Source organism: Centroberyx affinis, unplaced genomic scaffold, assembly GCF_046629955.1.
Source record: "Centroberyx affinis isolate AG114_WGS23_722 - 3 ecotype Tasmania unplaced genomic scaffold, CSIRO-AGI_Caff_v1 ptg000748l_1, whole genome shotgun sequence".
NCBI classification, from domain to species: domain Eukaryota; kingdom Metazoa; phylum Chordata; class Actinopteri; order Beryciformes; family Berycidae; genus Centroberyx; species Centroberyx affinis.
This window is the reverse complement of record NW_027279361.1, coordinates 50,370-70,926: the sequence shown is the minus strand read 5'-3', so window position 1 is coordinate 70,926 and position 20,557 is coordinate 50,370. Positions and strand designations below refer to the sequence as shown.

The 20,557-nt window shown below is 41.6% G+C and overlaps 1 protein-coding gene across 1 annotated transcript; it reads right to left on the bottom strand.

Annotated features, from left to right (window-relative positions):
- Positions 1–740: 740 nt before the first annotated feature.
- LOC139644519 (cytochrome P450 2K1-like) lies at positions 741–20,437 on the bottom strand. Its single transcript, XM_071519894.1, has 9 exons — positions 20,237–20,437; positions 9,153–9,315; positions 6,828–6,977; positions 6,570–6,730; positions 4,800–4,979; positions 4,474–4,615; positions 3,697–3,881; positions 1,016–1,157; positions 741–928 (listed from the first exon to the last, which is right to left on the bottom strand). Exons 1-9 carry the CDS (start codon positions 20,435–20,437, stop codon positions 741–743), a joined length of 1,512 nt encoding a protein of 503 aa, XP_071375995.1.
- Between the last annotated feature and the right edge of the window lie 120 nt (positions 20,438–20,557).

Here is a 20,557-nt window from a genome sequence, read left to right as displayed (position 1 = left end):
GCATTCAAAACATGCCTGTTTAGAACAGGCCGATTGCTTGGCCTCTGCTATTGCTGCTTGCAGCTTTCTCGAGAACCGCTCATTCAAACAACTTCACACTTGACACTGCGCTTCCAGTCGCTTGCTTTGAGCCCCACTGCTGCACAGACCGCTGTTCGCTTGTTTATTCAAAGTTTATTAATATTGAACGTGTCGCATGTCCAATCCGACACTGCGCGTCCTTGGGTCCCCAGCAATACACCCGCCAAGTGTGAAGTAGATCCAACGGTTCTCGAGATATACGAAGGACACACATACAGACAGAGATTCCTTGCTTTATAGTATGATGATGATAATGAAGACATATATAAATCATCCTTCTGGAACCCACAAGATGACACACAACAGCTAATAGCGTTTCATTAATGAATGAACATACAGTAGGTCAAAACTAAGATACTCTCTATTGTGTTAAGTTGCCTATTGGCTGGTGTGCGCCACCAGACTCTAACTTAAACATCTTAACAAACAACTATATCCTTCAAATTATACATGGAAGGGTGAGCCATAAAACAATACAGTTAATTAGTTTAAGAACAGAAGTTTTCCTGACTAAACATGTGGCAGATGCAGAATGGGTGTTACCATGTTTTGTCCAGTAGCGTTTCTCAAATGCACAAAGGTTGAACATTTGAACAAAGGTCAAATGGATTTGTCTGATGGAAATCAGATGAAAGTAGCCCTGGTTCAAATCCTTTCCCTTAGACATGACTGACAGCACAAAGTTGGTGGGGTGAAGGGTTGAGGGAGAAGCCTATAGCTGGTGTCAGATCCAGTTCATCTTCTGTAACTCCAGGTGGAGGAGTAAAACGAAAGTGCTGGAGGAGAGAGGTGAAGAAGAGGAAGAGCTCCATCCTGGCCAGACTCTCTCCGAGACAAACCCTACGACCTGTGAGAGAACAAGGAATAGCTTCAGGTCATCTACAAATGTTATTTAAATTGACATTGAAAAGAAGTGATACCTGAGCTCACTAACCTGCAGAAAAAGGCATGAAGGCATCTCTCTTGACAAACTTCCCATCCTTGTCCAGGAAATGGGCAGGATTAAAGGTGTGGGGGCTCTCCCATTCAGTCTCATCCCAAAGAACAGATGCCAACAGAGGAAACACTGTGGTCCCCTTCAGAAAGACAATTGATACTAAAAGTTTTAAAGAGGGTAGAGTGTGGAGAGATACTCCACAATATTGTCTCAAAACACAGATTTCTGGGGTCCTTCAATGGAGCGTTAAGTTTTGTAACTCTAATTCTATGATCAAAGGTGTAGCCCCCTAACAGGGCTCTATTGGCTTAGCCACTCATCTAGTCGCCTCAGTGGACTGAAATTTGCATGCACGTGCTCAGCCAATCAGGATGAGCCTATACACCCTCTATGGGGCCTCGCGCTATAAATGGCGAGCGGCCCCTCATTCAGCATCCACTAAGTCTTCAGCAACTCGTGGAGCAGCAGGGCGAGCTGTTAGAGGGCTCCGCCTGTGATCACAGAACTAGAGTTACCCTCTCGCCAATAGAGCCCTGTAACAGGGCTGTGCAGATCTCCTCCACACCTGAACAGTGCCGTCGACGCAGCCACACTGTGTTGAGTGCGCGCGGATGACTGCAGGAGGGTCCCTACCCGTCAGCACATCAGCCTGTGATATTCCCTCACAGAGCCGGCGAGTTTCTGCTTTGACAGTCCCTCTGTCCCTCTCAGGAACCAAATCCTGAGAGGCTGTCCCAGGCTGGGCATCGCACCTATTGCTCCATTCACCTGAGACAATGCCCCCCAAAACTGGGGAACTGTCCAGGGCGGAGCCACCAGCAGCTGTCTCATCTCCGCGTAACACGGTGCCGTTATGCGGCACCGTGTTACGCTGGCGTTACGTCTCTCCACTCTCACTCTCGCCAGCAGGGGAGGAATGAGATGGAGGGGAGAAAAAGCATACAGCAGGTTTCCTGGCCATGGCGCATGTCCGAACGTGTCCACCCCCAATGGGGGAGCGTCTCGGGGAAACAGAGAGAACCACAGGGGACAGTGGGCGTTCTGCTGGGTGGCGAACAGGTCCACTTCCACCCTCCCGAATCAGGACCAAATCTGGTCCACTATGTCAGGATGTAATCTCCATTCGTCCTCCAGGGGCCTGCCCCTCGACATGAGGTCGGCCCCCGTGTTCTCCAGGCCTGGAATATGCATCGCCTTGAGAGAATGGAGGTGCTCTGTGGCCCAGCGCCACAGGTTCTCGGCAGCCTTCAACAACGGTGCGGATCACACTCCGCCCTGTCTGTTGATGTAGGCCACCGTTGAATGGTGAAAGGAAGTGCTGTAGGATCAGCATGACTGCAGTCAGCTCTAGTAGGTTGATGTGCTGGTTTGTCCCTGAAGACCACACACCACCAACTGACTGCCCCAGGCAGGTTCCCCCCCAACCCGTCAGGGAGGCGTCTGTGAACACCGACACGTAGGAGGTCACTCTCCCCAGCGGCGTGTCCACACACTCCACACTACCCCCTGAAAGGCAAAACGCAGGAATTTCCTGTGTCTTGGCACCACTGGGACATGAAAGTAAGCATCTTTTTCACAGTAAGCATGCAAAATGATCTCTGGGTGATGCATGTGTTGAGCGGACGGAGATCCAGAATAGGTCTCATATCTCCGGTTTTCTTGGGGACCAGGAAATAACCGGAATAGAGACCTCTCTCTCTATCTTCCTGGGGAACCACAGAAACTGCTCCCTTCTGGAGTAGTTCCTGTATCTTCCTGGAGAGGGCGCTCATGCCTTCCTGAGAAGTTATGATCGACTCTCTCACACCTGTGAATGGGGGCGGTATGCAATGAAACTGGAGTGAATAGCCCAGTCATAACGTCTTGTCCATCCATTCTGTCAACACACACTGGGTTCGCCATTCCTGATAAAAACCTGTCAGAGGGCGAGCAGACAGCTGTGGAGCGGAGGATAGAAATTCTCTGTATGCAGCCTCGGCCCTCGCCGCCGCCAATGAATGGCCTGCCGGCATCTGAAGCCCCGCCTCCACACTCGCATAGCAGTTGTCTGATGCCGCCACTATTTGCTCAGTGGCAAAAACGGCATTAGAATCAGCAGACGCCGTTCTCGCCATAGACTGTAATACACAGTCCCCTTTGACGTCCGCTATTTGCTTCGAGGCGGAGTAGGCGGCAGAGAGGGAAAACGGCATTGACAACGCTGTGTGAGAAAGACTGTCCTCACACACATCCGCTTGCCTCTGAGGGGAGGCAACGATGACGTCAGCAGAACGGTCCAATGAGCGGGGGAGCGGAGTATTTTGAAAACTCGTCCACTCACGCTCCGTATACACTGGCCGTCGTCTAGGAGAAATCAAGTGGGTTGGTGATACTGAGACCATCAGCCCTCCCATTTCGGCCCAAAGACCGGGGGTGAAGGGGGTTACCGCACCACCGAACTGATTGCTGCTCTGCCGCGCTTCCCGTGTGGGAAGAGAGCAGAGAGAAAAATGATGACTGCGATCACCGCTCTGGCCGGTGTCCCTTGCAAATTTCAGTGCGCTGAGGCGACTAGATGAGTGGCTAAGCCAATAGAGCCCTGTTAGAGGGCGAAGCCTGTGTGAAATAGAACATTGTTGTTCAGTTATGTAATTTTGCATTAGCATGAAGTTGGCTGTCTTGATCAGTCAGATTTTTACCTTGCCAATGAAATAGCCCTGGAAGGTGACATCTTGGCTGGTGTTGTGAGGAATTGAAATAGGGAGGATACTCGCCAACCTCTGAGTCTCATGGATGACGGCATTAGTGTAGGGCAGGTTCTTCCTGTCCTCTGCCCGGACCTGACGACTTCCTATCACGCTGCTCAGCTCCACCTGAACCTGGTCTGGAAAAGAGAGGATGACAGAGGACGAAGTTACTTATAAACAAAGAAACAGTGAACAAATGATGTCCCCAACAAATAATGAAGTCACCCATGGGCTAAGCAGTAGTCTCCCCAATGTTTGCAGAAAATGGGTCACATAATGAAACATGGACTACATGACATACAAATAGTATAGCCACCTAATCATGCAGAAAAAAATCATCAAAAATGTTCTGCAGTTGCTTCTCTCTCTCACTGCCTCTAGATGTCACTAAAGGATAGCTGAGCCTTCAGTTCTCCCCACAGAACGTGAATGGATAGAACGGTCATTTCGTGTGGTAGTTTGAAGAGTGAATAAACTAATAGCCAAGTTTATACTTGTCGGTCACTCAGTGTGGTTAATGACGGACCACTTACTACTTACTACCACAGACTGGTCATTGGGGCTGTGCAATAAATGTAACGTTATTTATGATAGTGTTGGAAAAATTATTCAGAAAAATACCCCCGCACACTCTTAGCTCCGATGCATATGTACTCAATATTGTACATATTTCCGGGCTGCCCAGGTAAAGCCTATGTATGGCAAACAGTGGCATTTATTGCCTCTTACCTTGCATATGAGGATATTTGGCCATGAGCAATAGACCCCATCTGAGTGTAGTTCCTGTAGTATCAGTACCAGCTGCAAAGAGGTTGCCAACAGTTGACAACAGGTTCTCATTGTTGTAGTAGGTATTCATATTCCCTGATTCCTTAACAAGAAAACAGATACATATTTGTATATGTAGTTTGAGAGCCGTTCTTTAGAAATGATTCACTTGTCCAGCTAGTTATAGTTTTCACAGAAATGCAGTGGTATTGCTTCTGGAATTCATGTTACTGTAAGCAAGAATTACAGTTAAATAATATATAATATGGTGATATAGCTTTTAATACCTCTAGACTCTGCTTGCGGGCCAGAAAAGAGTCCACAAATCCTCTGCATATTTGAGTATTCAGGGTCTCCTTTAAAGGTCTGATCAGCTTGGTCATCTGTTCTCTATTAGCAGCAAAGTTCTTCTTGAGATGCATTCTGTTGCCTACCCATTTGCACAACCATGGGAAATTGTTGTATAGCTGTTGAAAAAACAAATAAGAATACTAAAAATGTTATCAAAATGGTCTACAAATGTAACAACTTTCTGTAGTGTTTAGTGTATTTTTTATCTTGACACTATGGCCCTATCGTCGTGAAGCAAGATGCAGGCGTTGGCACAAGCTCACTTGGGCATGGCCAACAGATTTTTGGTAATACCATGACCAGAGGCGCTGGACCAGTGGAGGCGCACCAGCGGCGCAGTTGAGATAGGGGTTGGATTAGGAAGAATACATTATAAGTAAGTGGGAAGGGGCTGGCGTCAATCAGAGCCAATCAAATCAGCTCCTCTCATTCCCTTTAAAAGCAGTTCACTCCCTGCCATGGCGCACTGCAGTTTCTTAATGGAGAGGAGAGTCCGACTGACTTCTTCCAAGAGGAAACCGATGTTCATGTCTGGGAAGTGCAGCATCTCAAGGCGCAAATATACCACACCCCAAATATGTCACGAAGGGCAGATGATGTCCCCAATTAGTAATATTTTACTAGCTCATTGCACAAAATAACCATAATATATCAGCAGGGGTTCACAAAGTGTTGCTGATCCAATGGTTCCAGAGCAGTCCGGTCCGTACTCTCTGTTTTGGTGGAAATGCTCCACAGCCCCAGGCATTTCAATATAAGCCCAAGCTCTGCCCCTTGAACTAGCCCCCTTGCATTCTGAACTTCTTCCATTTCAATTTGGAAGAGTGTATACAATGACCAAACAATCAGCTTTGCAAGACACCTCTACAACAAAGCCTAAAAAGCCTAATTCTAAAGCCAAAAACACCAAAACAGAAAGTAAAATAGTAAAACAAAAATGACAAATGCCCATTTTGTGACTGTAGCCGCTGCTGTGCATCTTTCACCAGGAGAGCAGAAAGCAGAGAGAGAGCTATGGTGCTGTTCAACTCAATAATAATAATAGTAGCCTAAACTCTATTTCTGATAGAAAATATGTTCAAAGACCATTTTACTAATCCACTGTCGATAAGCCCTACCCGGCCAATACCCAACATACTGTACAGTCTCGGGTCCCGTCGGGCTTGGGACGGGTAGCAGAGCTGCTGGCCCGTGTCAAAGGGAACATTGTTTTGTAAATACAACTTTGGCAAAACAACAAACTCTGCAATTTTCACTTTTTTACTGTAAACAAGGAATAGCCAAGAGTGGAAAACCTATAAAAACATTATAAATAGTATATAATAAAATATAGATAAAATATATATTATATAATAATATATATAGAATCTGCTGTTTATATGTAAAATCATTCTATACAATCTCTGCAGTTTGGTTTGTTATCATTTTCGTATTAGGACAATTTTTCCTATTATTGTCCTAATACTTTGCTTATCTATTATGTGAAGGGTTGGGTTAATTTCATATTTCTGTTCGAGTGCTATTTGAGTGGTTAAGTCACCGTCCTCTGAAATATACAGTATCCAGTACTTGGATAAAATCCTGAGAAAATATTTTCTCCTAAATGAATTCCCACTTCATCTAAATGAAGGCAAAAAAAAAAAAAAACAGAAACAAAGCATAGTCTTATTGATTGTCTAATCAAGAACAGACCAAGTAGCTAGTACCTGTATTGAGGGAGAGCCTGTAAGTTGAATGTTCTCACTGGCTCTGTTTACCATGGTTGTGAACTCTGGATCATTGTATTCACATCTGCTGCCATAGACAATGGTGCAGATGATATTGGAGACAGCATCATTTACTGGCTGGGTATTATTAAAGGCTTTACCTGAAACAAGAAACAGGCCAGAAATTAAATATGTATAATAACAAAGAGTATGGAATACAATATAAGGACACAATACAATGCAATACAAGCAAGTTACCTTGATGCTTTTCAAACACTTTGATCAGGTGCTGACTCTCCTCTATGATTTTCTCCTCAATTGCTTTCTTGCCCATCCCAAAGTCTCTCAGGTTAGTCAGAGCAAAACGCCTCATTTCTTTCCATGATTCCCCATTGGCAAATAAAATACCTAAAGTGAAGTGTAAGTATTGTGTCAAAGACTTATGTCATTTGAAATCTTGAACAAAATAAATTCATTCACTCTAAAATACGATCCACCATATAAGTGCTAACCAAGGACTTAAGTTTAAAAAAACACCATTTATTTTAATCATGTGCTATCTATCATTTTGTAAGGATAGAAATCCCTTTTGAACAGATATCTCGTGTGGAAAGACACTATTCATGTTTATCATGTATTGATATACAGTATGTCAAATAATTGATTTGATATATCATGTACTTTAGATAAATAGGTTCAATATACTCAGATGTTTATCTAATCAATTGCTTGGCTATTTCTTTTCTTTTTTTTTTATTGGTGCAAAAACAAAACAGTAGTGACTTTACAGATACAACAATGATTGAAACGGGGATAACAAGGGCAGACAATGAATAAACAACAACAGGGTGACGTACAGCACTTGACATGGTACATATAGAAAACAAAACAAAACAAAATTAAACAAAACAAACAAAGATGAAATAGTCATAATAATTATGATGATAGTGACATCATGCAGTTACTGCAATTTAAATTAGTGTTTTAGGGAAGATCTATTATAGAACCTGTGTTTATGTGTATGATTGTGTGTGTATGGGAGAGAAGAGAAACTGGTGTCACTGGGCACTGGTGTCACCGGCAGTAGGGGGAGGTTGTTATCTGGTTGAGGATGTGTCCGTGTGTGTATGTATGTATATTGGTTTGTGTTACATGGGTAGACAAGTGATATTGATAAATGGGGTCCAGCATATGTGAAATGAATCTATTTGATTGTTTTTTAATGCTATTTGTCTTTCTGTTGTGATATAGTCAGATAGTAGTAGGTGCCACTGGGATGTTGAGAGGTTATTTCTGTCTTTCCAGTTTAGGAGGATTATCTTTTTAGCGATTGTTAGAGCGACCAGTATGGGATTTTCATATTTCAGTGGCAGTTCAACTGATGAGAGATCTCCTTGCAGACATACAGATGGGGAGGCTGGAATGCTGCGACCTATGATTGAGGATAGTGTATGTGTGATGTTTGTCCAGAATGTTTGAATGGGTGGGCAGAGACAGGTGGCATGAAGGTAATCATCTCTAGTGTACAGGTGTCGTTGTCTGTGAGTCATTTTGTGTAGTTTATATTGGGTGAGGTGAACACTGTGTAGAATTTTGTATTGAATAAGTTGCAGTTTGGAGTTATGGGACATTGAGAAGATGTTATTGCAGATGTGCACCCACATCACATACTTGGCTATTTCACTCTCCACGAAGCGATACATTTCTGGCTGTTGGAGACAGCCGTGAATGTTCACTAACACAGACCAAACTCTCCTTGTGCACAGGAATAACATTATCTAAATAATTAGATAAGGTTAGATTAAATCTAAAATCTAAAATTAAATTCTTTAAGTGGAACAAAAAGAGAACCAAGAGAAAACAAACTGAGTTCTCTTTGCATTCATATTTGCCTGAGGGTGCGTAATCTTAAAATGAAAATACTATAATTTTCCAGCAAAAATATATTCCACACTGCACCTACTGTACATACTAAGGCTTATAACAGCGGTTCTCAGCATGTGCCATTGAGGCAAAGAGGTTTTCATTCCAACCAAACACTACGTACAGCAGCTGACTTCACTGATTATCACGCCCTCAACCAGAGAGGGATGAACTAATCAGTGAAATCTTCTGCTGTAGTGTTTGGTTGAAAACCTGCAGACTCTTGGGCCTCCATGTCACATGGTTGAGAGCCACTGGCTTAGAATCTACAAACTAGACAAGCAGCTTGCCAAATATCTAGCTGTAGCCATAGCTAAGGTGCGTTAACGTTTGTCTGATTTTTGTTTGACGTTTGTGTGATTTCTATTCTTGTAAATGTTCGACATCTGTCACAAATTGCTTGCATGTTACATATAACTTGTGAAGGCTGTTAAATCCGAAACCATGAATGTGCCAAAAAGCCCTATTGATGAAAATCTATCTCACTATATAATCTTACTAATATGTTTTTAATTTGTTAGTTTAAGACTATGCTGCTGATTGATCATTTACAAACATCCTAAATTGCTGATAGATATAACAGACTAATAATTTACATATTGCTATGAAGGGGTCATATAGTGAGTTAAAAGAAGGAAAATCTACCTGTTCCATCCTTACCATGTGGACCACCGAGGTCACGGCCTATTGGCAGGATCTCTCTGTCTCCAAACTCCACAGCATGGTCGACCAGAGCCTGATTGACTGTTTTGTATCCTGCCAGGACCACCACTTTCTTGGGTCCAAAATAGACTGTGAACACTGATCCATATTGCTTGGAAAGCTGAGACCAGGTGCACAAAGCAGTCAATGTTGTGATAATTATAAGTAAAAAAAAAACTGAAAGCTGGGAGATGATCATACTGTAACAATATACTGTATTTTGCACTGTATTTTATCAGAACTTTACTTTTAAATCCAAACAAAGGTTAACAAAGCTAAATACTTAGGGCTCTATGTTCATGAACCAATGGCGCATAGCGCAAAGTGCAGTCAACAGCGCATAGCGACTGATGTTTAGTTTAGTTTGTGGCCAGTGGCGCGCAGCACACCTGTGGCCCAGTTGGAAATGGGATGGGATAAGGAGGAATACATTATCAGTAGGTGTGATAGAAGGTGCCATCGTCTTGACCAATCAAATCACCTCTTTTTCTTTTCTTTAGATGCAGTGGTTCGATGGTATTAGTGAGGAGCCAAACAGAAGTTGGGTCATTCAACCACTGCCACATCTGTATATAGTTAGAATGAATTAAAAATTTTGTATATTATTTTTTCTTGCATGAGGAATTTATATCAAGTCAAATTGGGCAACATATCCACAGAAAGAATGAGTGAGCTTTTGAATAGGATGGGTTCATGCATGCATTGCTTGGTAAAGCCACGAAATACCACAGAACTGCACCATGCAATTTTGACCTGGTCTGAGCAGGCAGGCGGCACGAGTGCAACTCCCGGTATCCTTGACACCAAAATTGCACTGCACTGTTTAATCACTACTGACACACACCTACTGTGCCTCTCCTACCACTTAGGCGCAGTCAAGTTCATGATGGGTCACCAAAATACCAAATGGGCACAGGCGAGAACAAAACCTGTCTGTGCATGAGATAAATGCCACTTCATTGGCTCAAAGCCCCACCATGCACCATGTGCTGTCAGGAAAATAGAGCCCATAGCAATAGGAGCACTGCAAAAAATATTAAGGCACTTCAACTTAAAAACATAAGTTTCCTTGCTGCCTTAAAATTGCGAGTTGACTGAAACAGTACTGAATAGTTAGGTCAAAGATCATTAGTTGTTCTAATGTAGTAAAACTAGCAAATTTGTAGTCATGCTGATAAGTGTTTACAAGTTGAATGCATTAATTGATGAACTGCATTCCAGTGTTACTTTTTCTTTCACTAGTGACAAGGTTTTAGTGCGAGTTGCTCATGTATCACATGATTATTACACTGGCATTAAGTATGCAGCTGCAATACACGTGCTTGAAGTGGATACCACTTGCCATGTGTAATAGAGAACATATGCTTCACCTTACTGAATTTCCAAAATCTGTCGATACAAAATTTTATCATGTTTTTTTTGTTGTTGTTGTTTTTAAATCAGAAAATTACCTATGATTGATGAATGCTTTCATGTTCTTTCAACTCATAATTTTAAGTCACAAGACATGAACTCGTGATTCATGAAGCTCATAACTGGCACTTACAAGTTGAAATTGACAAACACATCTATACACATTGTGTTAATGGTTAAAGCTCTCCACAGTACTGAGACTGTCCTTCTCAAAGTGATGCACGATCTGCTTTTAGCCTCTGATGCACAGGAAATCCTTGATTTTAGTTCTTTTAGACCTCAGCGCTGCTTTCAATACCGCTGATTACTATATTCTGCTTGATCGTCTTAAACACTGGGTTGACATTTCTGGTATTGTTTTTAATTGGTTTTACTCCTACTTGCATGATAGGACTTTAAATGTTGCCATTGGTGACTCAAGGTCTTCCTGTGCCAAGATGACCTGTGGGGTACCCCAGGGGTCTGTCCTCGGGCCAATTTTGTTTTCCATTATGCTGCCCCTGGGGCATATCATGCGCAAACATAATATAAGTTTCCATTGTTATGCGGATGAGAGTTGTACCTCTCTTTTAACCCAAATAACATAAAGCAGTTAGATACACTCCATGACTGCCTTTTACACCTTCCAAACTGGATGACACTTTCTTGCAATTGAACGCAGACAAATCTGAGGTTATTTTTTTGGTCCTGATGCTCCAGAGCACAAGTTATTAAGCATCTTGGTTCACTGTCTCTGAATGTCACCCCAAACTGCAGAAATCTTGGTGTCATCTTTGACAACAATCTCAGTTTAGATAACCATGTTAAGACAGTTGTGCAGTCCTGCTTTCTACAACTCAGGAGGCTTTCTAAAAATTAGGTCATTTTTATAATTTAAGAATCTTGAAATCATTATTCTTGCTTTTATCACCACTCGTCTTGACTACTGTAATTCCCTGTACACCTGTCTGAGCCAACAAAGCCTTGTTAGTGTAGCCAGGCTGACTTAGAGGGCTGGCCCACTATGTAGCCAGGTTTTGCCCGCCCCTAGACTGGTTAACACCCATTACAGAGCACATGTGCTGCTCATTACATAGAGATATGTGCCCCTAAATAAGTACTTGGCATTTTAGAATGTTTGGTTGTGCTGCCCTCATCCCTCACTCTCTTGGCCTCCCTGGAAATGGTTGGAGCATGGTTTCTGGCACATTATGTGAGTGACTTGCATTTTGGCCAAAAAAGAATTAGGTTATGAACTCTCCCAGTCTGTTATTTGGGTTAGGTTGTCATAGTAGGTTAGAAAAGGCCTCCAGACTCTTTCAAATTTATTTGTATTCCACTTCAATGTAAATTTGATTTTTTCAAGCTTCAAGTAAAACATAATCTCCCTAAGCCATCTCGTATGGGATGGTGGCACCGATCTCCTCCAATTGAGGAGGATGAGACGTCGAGCCAACAGAGTAGTAAAGGCAACCACATTACACATTTCAGTCAACCACACTGTGTCCTCCGGCTTCAATCCAAACAGGGCAATAATAGGAAGAGGTTCGGTTGTCATATTATATATGTCGCTAAGGGATTCAAAGACCTTCTTCCAGAAAGTCTGAAGGCTTGAGCATGACCAAAACATGTGCAACCAGGTTGCAGTGGTAAACTTACACTGATCCCAGGTGGGATCAGTGTTTGGGCACATCCTTGCCAATTTCTCCTTAGTGAGATGAAGACGGTGGACTATCTTGAATTGTATTAGACCGTGTCTAGCACAAGGAGAGGAGGGTCCTCTGCAAAAGACAGGCCAAGATCTTGTTCCCAAATTGTCCTTAGGTTGTTCAGAGATTGCGGGTTAATAGCGTTAATTACATCATAAATCCAGGAGATGGCACCCTTGAGTCTAGCATTAAATCCTAAAAGAGCATCTAAGGGGGTACTTGGGGGTTGCTCTGGGAAAGGGTGGTAGCCTTTTTGTGCCTAATCTGTAGGTACCTAAAAAAATGGGAGCGCGGCAATGCATACTTTTCTGACAATTGCTCAAATCATGCAAATCCCCCGTTTACATATAAATCCTTAACAGCTCTAATGCCGTTCCCATGCCAGGCCCGAAAGGCCAGGTCAGACATAGAGGGAGTAAAAAGATGATTTGCAAGAACAGGAGCCTGAAGTGAAGCGTTTTGCAACCCAAAATGTTTGCAAAACTGTACCCATATCTTTAATGTATGGGCAACTACGGGGTTTTCAAAGGTGCCAGCATTAAGAGGTAAAGGGGCAGAGATCAAGGAGGGGAGTTTCAATTTAAAAGATTCCAATTTTGTCAGCTGCTGTTTTGCCTGGTTTTTATCTTGTCTGTGTATTATTGTTTCTTTTTGTTGAAACTGTACATGGGAAAAACTCTGTCAATAGCCTCATTACTTCATCCCAAACCAGCTGCCTGTGTTTCTTTCTTTTAAACCTCTGGCTGCAGGCCGGCCTTGCCAGGAGCGGAGGAGCAGTTGTCCTGCAGAGAGAGGCGGTTGCTGGCAATTCCCCCTTCCTAGTCACCTGTTTTCACGTGTTACGTTTTATATTATTGATTTGATTGATTATATTATTGCTGTGCTATTTTGTAGTGAACCCGCACATGTGGCCTTGACTCCTCTGGGATAGCCTTAGTACTTTAGCCCCTCTCTGTAGACAATCAACCACTCCTCTGGGCTGGTAGAGGCCTTTATGTTGTCGCAACCTGTGTGTTGTAGCAACCTGTATGGTTTTATCAATTTATAGAGCGTTAAGCTTCCCGTATTATAGGTTTTAACTTGGATCTGTTGTAAATTCCAAATAAACTTGTAATTGTTTTATACTTGGAAAACTATGCCTCTGCTCCTTTTTGGAAAGGGTATAATTCAATTCTGGTTAAGAACTCTTTGGGTGAAACTCCCAGGGTGGCGTTGTCAGTTAATGTACCTCGCTTCTCTTCTCAGTCACATTAGATTACAGCTACTCCAAAACGCTGCAGCCAGACTCCTCACATGGACCAAGAAGACAGAACACATCACTCCGACCCTAGTTTCCCGTTCAGTTTAGGATTGATTTTAAGATTTTATAGATTACCTTTAAGGCACATGTTGGGTTAGCACCTGGTTATATTGCTGAGCTTTTAACCCCATATGAGCCCGAGTGCAGCCTCAGATCGGCAAGTAGCTTTTTTGGTCGTTCCAAAATCCAGGCTGAAAACCAAGGGTGACCGGGCGTTCTCCGTCAGGGCCCCTAGACCCCTATGGAATGACCCTAGACCCCACTGGAATGACCTGCCTGAGGAGATCACTCTTGCCAGCTCCTCCTCCTCCTTTAAATCTCTTTTAAAAACACACTTTTTTAGACTTGCTTTTATATAATGTAGTGGAATGTTGCTTATTTATCATAATTTTCTGATGCCTTTTAACTTTGTTTTACATATTTTACTCTAATGTTTTTTTACTTCATCATGCAGCCTCTCCTGTCACTACAACAACTGGAATGACCTGCCTGTTGAGTTCAGGCGAGCCTGCTTCAGTGTCCTCTTTTAAATCTCTCTTATATACACTTCTTTTTAGACATGCTCTAGCTTAATTGTTTTTGTGTGAATGTATTTGTATTATGTATTTTACTTTGTCTTGTATCCTTCCTCTTACTATTATGACTTTATTTTACTGCTGTGAAGCACTTTGTAACTCTGTTTTGATCAAGTGCTATATAAATAAAGTTATTATTAAAGATGAATTGATTTCACTAAATTGCACTATGAGGTTTTACAGTGAAGTTGTCCAGGGCATCCTAGGACATAAAGGGTGTGTCAGGTGAGTGTCCAGAGTGTGTTAGAGCTGTCGTAGATTTTTTCTTCCCCTTAATAGTAGTTAAACTCTTACACTGGTGACACTAACAAAGTTTGGTATAGCAGTGGATGACTCAACTTTAAAGGCTTGGCTAATGTTCAACCAAGTTCTGTTACATGGGGGTAGAGGCATCGACAGATGAGTGCTGACTTCTACTCTTCTGCTTCTATCTAATGACCTTTGACTTAAGTCTATTCCCTCACTGTAAAAGTGTTTCAGCTAAGCTTTGGTGCATATACAAGTATGCACATCAGTCATTAAAAGGAAACATGTTACTGTCAGTGTTTCAGTGTGTGGGATAACGTGTTATTTGGAGTTACTTGCATTAGAGTACTCACTGTAAGCAGTAGTCGATTTGTACAAAACTTTCAGGGGGGATGGTGGGGTCTTATGGGGACAAACAATTTGATAGTGGCGAAGACAGCATGGAGGGTGGGGGACCAGCTGTTTACCATTGTGTTTATATTGTAACAGCACAAAGATAATTCTACACTCAAAAGACACGCATGTTACCAATGTTAAGTATCAGATACTCCTGCCATTGCCCTTAACCAAGGCACTGGCATCAGAATTGGAGTTGGTCCCTGGGCACTGCATTGTGGCTGCCCACTGCTCCTAAGTAGTTAGGATGGGTCAAAGACAGAGGACAACTTAACGTAACTTAACATTATTGCTCTATGCTATTACAGGATGCTTCACATCGATGAATCCTGTAATGTACTGTATATCACTATACAGTTGTTAACCCATGAATGTTAAATTGATAAAATTAAATATTTTATAACATAGCCTACCTCTGTATGTTTGAATGGAATTCTTTTATATACGTATTATAATTTGCTGGAAGGTTTCCATGACACTGAGTACTAACAACTGCAAGACATTTAAAAAAAAAAAAAAAAAAAAAGGCAGTAGTGAAGCCATGGGTGGTGCAGTGTCCGGTCTGGATTTGGGGTTTGGTTGGTGTGGCTGCTCTTTGCTGTCTCCCTGACCCTGACTCCCTCGATCTCTTGTTGCTATGATACTGATAGAATGGACATTAACTTTAAAAGGTGATCATACAAAATATCATCCATAATATTTATTATACAATGGCCTGGCTGAATACTTTATTCTGATTGGCTGGAGGGGTGTTGGTCATTTCAGATAACCACATGGCTCTGACATGGCTCCTTATCACAAGGATGCCAGTTAGGAGATAGGCATCACTTTTATGGCATCAACAATATCTTTAGCAAAACCAGGAATACACTTATTTTAGCTTTATTAATTTGTACACATTGAGTCACCTGAACTCTGCTGGTCTGTCTCCTCTAATCTGTGACTCCTGGCTCTGTTAAACAGATCAGTGCATATCAGAAGTTACAGGATTGATGGCTGTCTATAGGAGACTTTTTAAATGACCATATTCAGTTTAACTCAAAGATAATATATGATAGGCTGCACCACTGCAAATGATTTAGCTAAAGCTAATATTTAGTTACAGTTAATCAAACAATAGATAGCTAGCTACACATTCCTTCACTTTCCTTGCCCTGCTAGGTAGCAATAGTTACACTGGGCTATAGTAATTTCAGTTACAACGATGGCTCATGTGAAAATGACAATATTTCCATCTGTTTACTAGTTAAATCCACCTGAACATGTTGCTTTATCACTCACATTGGGCAGAAAATAAGACAGAATGTCTAGATGATTCTTTCTCGACAGTTTCACAACACAACCTGTCAGCTGCGCGGCTCAAATTGAACTGTCTGTACCTGTCATTTGATTGTGTGTTTGTTTAATGTGGCCCAGCTTCCCGGTTGGGTGGAGTTTTCCGTTTTTAAGTACTGTGATTGGCCCGAAGGTCCAAACACCGCCCAGCCGGCAAACTATGGTTTTAAAACGAAATTGACCAGTTGTTTAAACGCTCTGTTTATTTTTTCAGATCTGGAACGCGCGTTCCTTCGTCAAATTCACTCTCGGAACGCTGTGCTGGTGTTTTTTTCCTCTGTGAAAAGATACGGGGCTAGTCAAAAAATATTCCTGACCGGTCCACAGTTAGAGCGGCCCGATGTCCCGATGGCCAGTCCATCCCTGAATGCAGGTGCGTGTGCCTCCCTCCTCGGATTTGCTGAAAACTCCAGATGCGCAATATTCTCTAAAAATTATTAAATATCAATAATAAATGGCTTACACATTTCTTGATTAGGCTGAATGGATGAAATGGGGGATGGCAGTTTTACAGAGTCGGGTCATTAAGCCCTACTCCTGCCATTGGACTTTCTACTACTTTGTGTCATTTTAATATGGGCTCTAACACTCTTAATATCCCAGGCAAAGGCCTGTTGATCGCTCATTTAAACATCTGTAGCTTAAGAAATAAGATCCATGAATTAAGTTGTGTGATGCAGCCAAACAACATCCATATACTGGCAATATCTGAAACACATCTAGATCCCTCATTTGAGAATACAGAATTAGCGGTTGATGGATACACTTTGTTCAGGAAAGACCGAAATAAATATGGGGGAGGCGTAGCTTTGTATGTCCAGAATCACATTCCAGTAAAAATACGAGGGGATTTAATGTTGTGTGATATAGAGGCACTGTGGGCAGGTTCACCTGCCACAAACTAAACCAATACTTGGTGGGTTGCTGCTATAGACCGCCTAGTGCGGACATGAGATACCTAGACTCTATCTGTGAAATGCTGGACAAATCTAGTGATGAAAACCGTGAATTATATTTTGTAGGTGATTTAAACATTGATTGGCTAGCTGTGTGTCCGCTAAAGAAGAAGCTCCTTGCAGTAGCTAGTGCTTGTAACTTAACACAAACTATCACACTACCAACAAGAACCAGCACAAATAAGAATGGACTATCATCATTTAAATGCATTGATCACTTCTTCACAAATATTCCTGAACACTGCTCTAAAGCAGTTTCAGTAGCTCTGCTTCAATGAAAATTGAACTAGTAACCATCTTGAATCAAGATCTAGAGAGAGTGTCTACATAGGTAAAAAATAACAAGCTAGCCCTAAACATTTCAAAAACTAAAAGTATTGTTTTTGGCTCAAGAAGTATGCTTATTGGAGACCCACAGCTGCATCTATCGATGTCAGGGATGGCAATAGAACAAGTCAAGAAGACAAAACTACTGGGTGTAATGTTGGATGGACTATTGTCGTGGTCTGATCACATTGACAGCATTGTGACCAAAATGGGAAGAGGCATAGCAATAATTAGAAAGTGCTCCACTTATTTAACATCCTCTATTATCTGTCAAGTAATACAGTCCTTGGTCTTTTGTCACCTGCAATACTGCCCAGTTATATGGTCAGCGGCAGCTAAGAAAGACATAAATAAACTACAACTAGTTCAAAATCGAGCTGCCAGATTGGCACTCCATTGCTCAACTCACAAATATAGCATATATGCACACGCGCTTGTCCTGGTTCTCAGTTGAAATTAAACTCCACTATAGCCTCCTCATGTTCTTCAGAAATGTAGCATTTAATCAGACACCGGAATATTTCTTTAACCAAGTAATAAACACAAGCAACAGACATAACCATTACACCAGGAATGCCAGTTCAGGTCACTTGATACCTCCAACCCCAAGGACAAACCTCCTCAAACGCACAGTTATTTACCGTTCAATAATGTCTTGGAACTCACTACCTCCTCACATAACACACGCAAAACAGATTGGCATTCAAAAAACTATTAAAGGCACACTTGGGGCAGCTGACCATATGACTGGAACCAATTGTATTTGACCGAATCTAATGTATATTGTTAGTACTGATACTATACACCTACGTATCTGATTGTACCATTTTAACTGTATGATTTATGTTATGTATTGTATGTATTATGTCTTATGTCCATTTTGTGGACCCCAGGAAGATTAGCGGTCGCCAAGGCGTCAGCTAATGGGGATCCATTTAATAAACAATAAACAAAGGGGATGGTTTTTGACAATTGTTATTTCAAGGGGGATGGCATCCCCTCGCATCCCCCCTATCATATATTATCTTTGAGTTAAACTGAATATAGTCATTTAAAAAGTCTCCTATAGACAGCCATCAGTCCTGTAACTTCTGAATACATGCACTGATCTGTTTAACAGTGCCAAGGCAGGAGTCACAGATTAGAGGAGACAGACCAGCAGAGTTCAGGTGACTCAATGTGTACAAATTGATAAAGCTAAAATAAGTGTATTCCTGGTTTTGCTAAAGATGTTGTTGATGCCATAAAAGTGATGCCTATCTCCTAACTGGCATCCTTGTGATAAAGAGCTATGTCAGAGCCATGTGGTTATCTGAAATGACCAACACCCCTCCAGCCAATCAGAATAAAGTATTCGATCACCTTTTAATGTTAATGTCCATTCTATCAGTATCATAGAAACAAGAGATCGAGGGAGTCAGGGTCAGGGAGACAGCAAAGAGCAGCCACTGCACCAACCATGGCTTCACTACTGCCTTTTTTTAATGTTTGCAGCTGTTAGTGCTCAGTGTGATGGAAACCTTCCATCAAATTATAACAAGTATATAAAAGAATTCCATTCAAACATACAGAGGTAGGCTACGTTATAAAATCTTTAATTTTATCAATTTAACATTCATGGGTTAACAACTGTATAGTGATATGTACAGTACATTACAGGATTCATCGATGTGAAGCATCCTGTAATAGCATAGAGCAATAATGTTAAGTTACGTTAAGTTGTCCTCTGTCTTTGACCCATCCTAACTACTTAGGAGCAGTGGGCAGCCACAATGCAGTGCCCAGGGACCAACTCCAATTCTGATGCCAGTGCCTTGGTTAAGGGCAATGGCAGGAGTATCTGATACTTAACATTTGTAACATGCGTGTCTTTTGAGTGTAGAATTATCTTTGTGCTGTTACAATATAAACACAATGGTAAACAGCTGGTCCCCCACCCTCCATGCTGTCTTCGCCACTATCAAATTGTTTGTCCCCATAAGACCCCACCATCCCCCCTGAAAGTTTTGTACAAATCGACTACTGACTATGCCTTATTGTGCTTTATTTTGCACAATTAAATAAATAGTAAAACTAAGATCATGGAGTAAAGAATGCCTTTGTTGTCACACATCAGTTATATGCTTTTGTGGGGTTAACAGTTAAAAGCAGCTTGGAACATGAAGAAACTGCAATTACACTCAAATTACTTTGTTGTGGTAACAAGTCATTTAACACATTAATTTTTCAATTGTTGTAATCCGTGATTAGTTCATCTGTCATTGTTGCGTTGACTTTTTAAACCCATATTCTCATCTCCCAACCTGTTGACATTAAGTTTATTCATAAATGTATAAAAATCAAAGTGATAATTTTTTGTATTACATTAATTAGTGTTCAAATAGCAATATTTATAGCATTTACTAAACTTTAGTAAACTGTTAAAATACACAAATAACTATTTCATACACAATACAGTGCACAATACAATAGTACTTAACTAATGGTAAATAATGATAAATTCAACATTTATTAAGGATGGTTAATATAAAGTGTTACCAAAGTTAGTTTCCTCAGCAGTTTCTACTGCTTAAAATAAATACTGTGATGCACAATGTCTTTTAAACATCTCTTTTAAAGTACATGCCCTAATGCCCTAATTTGCATTAAATGTGATGGGGGAAGAAACTAGGATTACATCACTTGACTATGGAATATTTATTCTAATACAAAACATTACGCATTTAACCACAGATAATATATGCTATAGAATAATTATATTAAAATCCTTAAGAACATTAAGAACCCCTAAGAAGCCCTTATGTACCTTGCAGAGTGTGAGGTGGGGTCTCTTGAGATCCAGCTGCAACAGGTTACCAAGCAGGGGAAGAGGTTTGGGTCCTGGAGGCTCCTTCCCCTTTTCCTGGGAGCTGAAGCTGGAGGAGAAGAGGTAGAGGACCAGCAGGAACACAGCAGCCCCCAACAGGGAGACTGAACTGCAGGACTGGAGAAGATCCAATATGCCCATAACTTTGACAAACTGTATACTTATGTTACCAGTGTGCTGACAAAACCAGAAACCTGCTTATTCACTTTAGCTGTGTGTGCCCTTTCGGTACAGACACACCTTTTGTAGCTGCCAGCAGAG

Coding starts and splice junctions, on each gene's coding strand:
- LOC139644519 (XM_071519894.1), bottom strand. CDS start 20,437: ATGGGCATATTGGATCTTCTCCAGTCCTGCAGTTCAGTCTCCCTGTTG. Junction 4,980..6,569: donor CAGGCTCTCCCTCAATACAG/GTACTAGCTACT, acceptor TTTTTTCAACAG/CTATACAACAATTTCCCATG. Junction 3,882..4,473: donor CAAATATCCTCATATGCAAG/GTAAGAGGCAAT, acceptor TCTCTTTTCCAG/ACCAGGTTCAGGTGGAGCTG.